Source organism: Entelurus aequoreus, linkage group LG05 (genome assembly GCF_033978785.1).
Source record: "Entelurus aequoreus isolate RoL-2023_Sb linkage group LG05, RoL_Eaeq_v1.1, whole genome shotgun sequence".
Lineage (NCBI taxonomy): Eukaryota > Metazoa > Chordata > Actinopteri > Syngnathiformes > Syngnathidae > Entelurus > Entelurus aequoreus.
The window spans coordinates 51,643,982-51,651,884 of NC_084735.1; the positions used below are offsets into that span (position 1 = coordinate 51,643,982).

At 43.7% G+C, this 7,903-nt stretch overlaps 1 protein-coding gene across 1 annotated transcript; it reads right to left on the minus strand.

Moving 5' to 3' along the window:
- Positions 1–5,478: 5,478 nt before the first annotated feature.
- Positions 5,479–7,593, minus strand: LOC133649947 (zinc finger BED domain-containing protein 5-like). Its single transcript, XM_062046664.1, has 2 exons — positions 7,548–7,593; positions 5,479–7,466 (listed from the first exon to the last, which is right to left on the minus strand). Exon 2 carries the CDS (start codon positions 7,354–7,356, stop codon positions 5,479–5,481), a length of 1,878 nt encoding a protein of 625 aa, XP_061902648.1. The 5' UTR covers positions 7,357–7,466; positions 7,548–7,593.
- Between the last annotated feature and the right edge of the window lie 310 nt (positions 7,594–7,903).

Here is a 7,903-nt window from a genome sequence, read left to right on the forward strand (position 1 = left end):
CAAGGCATTTGTCCCTGCCTTCAGCTAGTCACTTGGCTCTTTTGGAATATATTTCACTGTAATTGGCTCTCTCTCTCTCTTTCTCCTCAGTACAAATCAGCCTGTTCCCTTGCCATTCATCACTGACCACTCTGCTCTCCTGTCTGTCAGACATTATTGCTGCTTGCAGATAGCTTGGGGTCCTTAGAGAAAATATCAGAAGAGAAAAGTACACAATTATCTTAATTATCTTTTTTATTCAGTCAGTCCTTCAGTGAGTCCCAGTGTGTTGGCGATTAAGGAACGTTGGCATTCAATTAGCGACTTTTGGCCATACATGGCTGGCGACTCAAAAAACTAGAAAAAAAGTACAAAAAGTTGTACAATTAATATCTTTATTATCCTTAATTCCCCTGAATCCTAGAGTGTGTTGCAATTAAGCAACTTTGCTGCTAGGTTTAGCGACTCTTGTTTTGGGCATACCTGGCTAGCGACTACAAACATTATTCAGCAACTTTTTGGCTGTTAAGATTAACGTTAATAAATTAAATCCTAATACAATTTATTGTGTTGGTCTCGCCATCTTGCTATTAGGTACTTTGAATTCTTGTTGGTCTCTGCTAAGGTATCTGGCTGTTGTCTTTGCCTTCAGTTAGTCACTTGGCTCTGGAATATATTTAACTGTACTTGGCTCTCTCTTTCTCCTCAGTACAAATCAGTCTGTTCCCTTGCCATTTAGACATTTTCTTGATTGGATCATCACTGACCACTCTGCTCTCCTGCTGTCTATCAGACATTGTTGCTCCCATCATAGCTAGCAAGCTGCCTTGGTGTCCTTTGTGAAAATATTTAGATAGAAGACTAAAGTGCACAAAGGTGTACAATTATTATCTTTTCAAAATATTTGTTTCACTGTCAGTGTGATTGACCGACTTTGCCGCTAGATTTCGCGTCTTTTGGCCATACCTGGCTAGCGACTGAAAACATCATTTAGCAACTTTTTGGTTGTGAAGATAAGAGGTAAAAGCAGATCTGCCTGTTGGTCTTTCCACATTTTGCCATTTGGTACTTTGCACTCTTGTTGGTCACTCCAAGGCATTTGTCCCTGCCTTCAGCTAGTCACTTGGCTCTTTTGGAATATATTTCACTGTAATTGGCTCTCTCTCTCTTTCTCCTCAGTACAAATCAGTCTGTTCCCTTGCCATTTAGACATTTTCTTGATTCGATCATCACTGACCACTCTGCTCTCCTGCTGTCTATCAGACGAATCAGTTGATTCTCTGCTCTCAATTGTCTATGCTAGTAAGCTGTTATTCTCTGCTTTGGAGTGTTGATGCTGGGTTGCTAGTTTTCTAAATCACCTCACACACTTGAAGGAAGCAGCACCGATCATAAACACACAAACAAACTCACACACACACACACACACACACACACACACACACACACACACACACACACACACACACACACACACACACACACATAGTTGGTTTATCTGTTGTGATAGGCAAAGAGCCAATGTGCAAAGAAAGAAGGGAAATATGGATCATAAACGTTTAAGTGGAGGAGCTAGAAAAAAAATTCAGCAAGAAAAGAAAAAAAAGGAATCAGTTTTACTTGAGAGTGTTCCAAATATCTCCAGCTTCTTCAGTACAAAGACATCTGCTGAAAGCAATTCTATAAATGCTACTGCAAATTCAGCTAAGGTTAGCAATGCACCTGAGCTAGCATGTAGCTCCCAAGATCCTGAGACCACTACAAGTGTAGACACTGAACCAAATGCTTCTGATGCTTATGATTCAACCAATTCAGCAGTAGCCAGTTGCTCGGATGAATGTGAGGTCACTGCACCTCTGGACAGCATAGAAAATGAGCTGAATCTTTCTTCAACACCATCTACAGTGACAACTCTACCTAGTGATCCCGCTAAATGGGCTGAGACCCTCACTGAGTCAATGAAGGAAGTTCTTATTCAAAGAGGTGCAAAATCATTTCACAACCGTCACAGCCATTATCCAGCTTCTGTGAGGAACAGTGGGCTAGGAGGCAAAACCCGATGCCTAAACAATGAACATTTTACTTCACACTTGCCCAATGGACAACGAGTACAAAGAGAGTGGCTGATGTACTCTCCCTCTACTGGTAATGTTTACTGCTTTGCATGCAAACTGTTTTCCCCAAAAACGCATTCTTTTGTGACAGGCTATTGTGATTGGAAACACTCAGAAAGATTTGGTGAACATGAGCGAAGTGCTGAGCACATAACCTGCATGCAAGCAGTCTTGAACCGCGCCAAAGGTGCCACAGTTGATGCAGACCTGTTCAAACAGTTTCAGGCAGAGAGCAGCTATTGGAGGCAGGTGTTACAAAGAGTTGTTGCAGTCATTAAATTCCTTGCAGAAAGGGGCCTTGCATTTAGGGGTAAAAATGAATCGTTAGGGTCTCCTCTCAATGGGAACTACCTTGGTATTCTGGAGGTCCTGGCTGAATTTGATCCCTTTCTAAAGGATCACATCAGAAAGTTTGGGCAGATGGGTCGAGGTAATACCTCATATCTGTCCTCCACCATTTGTGAGGAATTCATTGAATTGATGGGTGCAAAAACCAAACAGGCTATAGCAGATGAACTGCAAGCAAGCAAATACTACTCTATCATTGTGGATTCAACCCCAGATTTATCTCATGTGGACCAATTGACATTCATATTCCGTTTTGTTAGCAAAGAGGGCAGTGTTGTTGAACGCTTTGTGGGTTTTGAGCCCATTACTAGCCATACAGGTGAAAGTTTGGCTAACTGTGTCATGTCTGTGTTGGAAAATCTAGGGTTAGAGCTGTCAAATTGCAGGGGGCAGGCTTATGATAATGCCAGCAACATGTCAGGGAGGTATAATGGGTTGCAGGCTCACTTAAAGAAAAGCAACCCATTAATACACTATATTCCATGTGCAGCTCACTCTTTGAATTTGGTGGGAGTCAACAGCATTGACAGATGTGGAAATGAAGTCTCTAAGTATTTTGACTTGATTCAGTCTATTTACAACTTCACAACTGCATCCACACACCGATGGGACAGGGTATTTGGCAATTCCAACATAGATCTCACACTTAAAGCTTTATCCAACACGCGTTGGAGTTGCCGTGCAGAATCTACCAAAGCACTGTGGCAGAACTACAGTAAAATAAAAGCAGCACTACAGGTTATTTCCACTGATGACACAGAGAAACGAGACACACGAACTGAAGCTGACAGTCTAGTGCGGAAGCTGGATTCACTTGAGATGGCCTTCATGGCAGGCTTTTGGGACACTGTTCTGTCCAGATTTCAGGCCACAAGTCTGCAACTTCAAAAAGCAGACATGGACCTTGGTACAGCAGTTAGATTGCTGGAATCTCTGCGCACCTTTGTTCTCTCCCAAAGAGATCTATTTGATCATTTTGAGCAGAAAGCCTTAAACATGTTGGGTGGCACCCCATCTTACAGGGCTGAACGGACGAGGAAACGTAAAAAGTTTGCTGATGAATCAGCATCCCCAGATGTTGTGCTTGAGGGAAGGCAACTGTTTCAAATAGAGACATTTATTGCCTCTATTGATCAACTGAGTTCAAGCCTTAATCACCGTCTGGAGGCCTACAAACATCTGAACAATTTGTTCAGTGTCCTTTTCTCTTTGGATACAGAGTCCAATGCTTCAGTCCTTCACAAGGCCAAGATTCTCACTGAATCATACCCATCTGACCTCAATGAAAGTCTTGGACAGGAGCTTATACAGTTCAAATCTTTTATACAGCTCAACAACACTGATGAGGAGAGGACCCCTTCAGGACTGCTCAAAACAATAATACATTTTGGACTACAGCCTACGTTTCCTAATACATACATTGCGCTACAGATTTTTCTCACTCTACCGGTCAGTAACTGTGAGGGAGAACGCTCATTCTCTCTTTTGTCAAGAGTAAAAAATGAGCTGCGCACAAGAATGACTCAGAAAAGATTAAATGCGTTATCTCTAATGGCAATTGAGAGTGAGCTGACAAGAGAGTTGGACTTCAATGATGTGGTGGATGATTTTGCAAAATTGAAAGCACGAAAGAAACCCCTTGCTTAAAGGTGCACTGTGTAAGATTTTTAGGTTATTTCCAGAATTCACCCATTCACTAATGTTAGGCTACCTGTTTTCATGAATACTTACCACCACCATAAAATTCTAAGTATCCATTATGACTTGGAGAATTGCACTTTTGCCATTTCTGGGAAGTGTCACCTGGATTGTGAAGATAGGATTGACTTTAGGCAGAAGCTTGGTGCTTTCTCTGGCAAACTGAACCTCAAGCTTCATTCTCTGCAGCTTTGCATTCTTGTGCAGACTTTCATCCACAAGGAACTTTTCAACTTCCCCACTATCGTGAAGGGGCCATCAAAAGATTTCAGTGTGTCCAGCATGTCTAGTCTCTTACTCTCCTTTCTTTGAGCCATCTCTTGTTTCTCATCTGCCCTACTCTCGAATTTTGCCTTCATGAATTTACTCCAGTTGAGTTCAACCTCCCTTTTTGCTTGTGCTGCTGCCTTGAAACCTCTGAAGCTCCTGGCTCTTCTGTAAAATTATTGACCTATTGACTGCGTTCAGTGTGCCCAACTTCTTCAGTTTGTAGTCCACCTTGCCACATTGTCTCTCCATCCCAATGTTGTGCACAGGGGTGCCATCAATGTTACTAGCCTGTTCACTGACAGGGTCCATTGGGAAGGTCTCCTCATCCATCCTCTGCCTGGCCAGGACAGTCTTCAGATGGGGCAGCATGAGATCTGTCAGCTGCTTCACTTCATCCAAGTATTCGGCAGCCACGTCTGACACTGAGTTCAGGACATGTCCAGTGCCTGTCCAGCCACTATAGCATTCTTGGAAATGGGCTATCTTGACCTGCATGCAGCCCTTGTACCATGAACTGGCCTACACCTTTCTTTGTGGTGCTCTCCGATGCATGTTATCATTTTACCTTTCTCCTTCTCCTCAAGCTTAACCACAAATAGATACAGACTTTGAGCCTCAATTTGCTGCACAGCTGCCGTTATGCCAATGTGTTTTCCTAAGATATTATTTTATTTTTAATGATAGAAGGGAGGAAAAGGGGGCAAAAATCATGTCCGATTTAGTTTTTTGGGTGGGTTGGGGGGTTTATTTCATGATAGCTACCAACTTCCAATACATAATATCTCTCAAATGACCCAATGCACCATCACTGAAGTGGGCGTAATCATTTTCAAAAATGTTTATTTTTAGGCCATTTATCCCCTCCCCCTGTGTCTGTGTGAAACCTGTGCTTGTCAGTGTCTGTGTGGTATACCTCAGTGATTTTCAACCTTTTTTGAGCCGCGGCACACTTTTTACATTTCCAAAATCCTGCGGCACACCACCAACCAAAATTACACAAAATGACACTCTAACACAGTATATAATACATATAGTTAATAATATAGTTTCTAAATGTATTTATACTCACCTAGTGTGAAACCTGGGCCTGTTTCGATGAACACAAAATGGATATCCTGGCAGAAATGGTAGAAAGACACACACAAAGCTCTTCCTCAACAGCTCTCAGTCTCTCTCTGTTTTTAGTTTTTATCGCAGTCAAGCTTGAGAAGCTCAGCTCACATAGATATGTGGTTGAAAACGGGAGCAATGTCAAAATGGCTTTGTTGGCCAGAATGGGGAACTCCTTGGCAACAGATAACCAAAAACTGTCCAAAGGAAGATCAGCAAAGTTTAGCTTTAAACCACGATCTTGTTTCAGTTCAATGAGTTCCTCTTGCTCCTTTAAAGTCATTTCCTTACCAGCAATGGATGCTGAGCTGTATGGGTCCCTGACCCAGTCAAGGCATTCTGTGAAGGCTGAAGAGAAATAAAATAACAACTTTTTCTCAAGAGTTTTCAAATGTGTGCCAATCACTTCGCACATTGCAGCAGTGTTGCCATCATGCAGTTTCTCGGTGAATGGGAACATTTCAAGGTTGCCACGCTGCACATGTTGTTGCCAGAGCTGCACCTTCAAACGGAATCCATTCATTTTATCAGTGCTTGTAAGCAGATTTTCATTTCGGCCTTGCATCCGTGTGTTCAGTTCATTCAGATGATGAAATATATCAGCCAGGTATGCCAGCTTTGCACACCACTCATTACTTGCAAGCAGCTTTGAGTAATCGGACCTCTCGTTTGTCAGAAATACTTTAAGTTCCTCTCGCAGCTCATACACACGGGCAAGCACTTTGCCGCGCGACAGCCACCGGACCTCCGTGTGGAGCAATAACACTTTATGTTCCGCTCCCATTTCCTCACACAAAGACGCAAATAAGCGACATTTCAAAGGTCGCGTCTTCACAAAGTTCACTATGCGCACAACATCATCCAAAACAGGAGCTAGATCTGCTGGTAAGGTCTTTGCAACGAGTGCCTCACGGTGCAAAAAACAGTGCGTAACAATAACATCCGGGTTTTTTTCTTTGACCCTACTTACGAAGCCTTTGACGCGCCCGACCATGGCTGCGGCTCCATCAGTGCAGACACCTGTGCAGTTTTCCCACGAAAGCCCGCTTTTGTCAAAATATTCCGACGTGACCCGAAATATTTCCTCTCCTGTTGATTTTTCTGGCAGTGTCTTGCAAAATAGGAAGTTTTCTTTAATGGCTTCTCCATCCACAAAACGCACGTTGGCCAAGAGCTGACAATGTCCACTAATATCCGTCGACTCATCAATTTGCAAGGCAAATTTCTTACAGATGCGCATCTTTTCCAAAACAATAGTTTCGATGTCCGCAGACATATCATCAATACGTCTGGCAATTGTGTTATCTGAGAGAGGCACTTTAGCGATCTCTTTGGCCGCGTCAGGGCCGAGCATCTCATTTACGATGGCTTTACAAGCTGGCAGTATTAATGTTTCTGCCACAGTGTGGGACTTTTTTGATTTAGCTACGAGTTCAGCAACAAGGTAGCTAGCTTTGAGGGCTCTCTCGTTTACCTTTGTGGTTTTTCTCAGAAAAGTTGCCTGTTTCTCATTGTTTGTACGTAAGCGTACAAAATAGTCCATCGGCTTGTTTTGAACGGAAGGGTGTTTCGTTTGGAGATGGCGTTTAAGCTTGCTTGGCACCATGGCGCTATTGGATAGCTTCTCACCACACACCAAGCACTGCGGAGTCGGTGCTGTCGCATCCCCGGTGAAAGTAAATCCAAATGAAAGATAGCTTTCGCTGTATTGCCTCGAGCTCACCGTCTTGTCTTTTTTATTTTGTCGACCACTCATACTGGGGCCTTCATTTGGGTCAGAATTTTGTCCAGGACCCTGTCCGGCATTTACATTTTCCCTTCTCAAAAACTTCTCCATCACTGTCACTTGCTCGCCTCCTCCTGCTGCGATCCCACACTGTCAGTGTCACGTGTCACGCAGCCTACCTCGCTTGTCTTTACAGGTATATCGCCCTCTGCTGCCTCCTACTGAAATAGAAGAGTATTACATTATCTGCCGCACTTTATTACAGCAGGCACCCGACAATGGTTAAAATTAGGAGATATTACATAATTTCCCACGGCACACCTGACGATCTCTCACGGCACACTAGTGTGCCGCGGCACACTGGTTGAAAATCACTGGTATACCTAATAGTGTGTGTGCAGTATGTGCACTCTTCTGTACAGTACAGTGTGCATGTCTGTTCACAGTATACAGTATTTCTTGCATAGTGCGTGCGTGTGTGTGCGCCCACACGCGCGGGGGGTTGAGGGGCCAAGACCATGTCAGGCCCAGGGGGCCAAAATTTCTTAATCCGCCCCTGCTAGTCACCCCCAAATCCTCCACACGACACCTCCGCTCCGGACAGGCTAACCTCCTCCAACCGCCGCTCCCAGTCTGTGGAATGCTCTCCCTGACCACC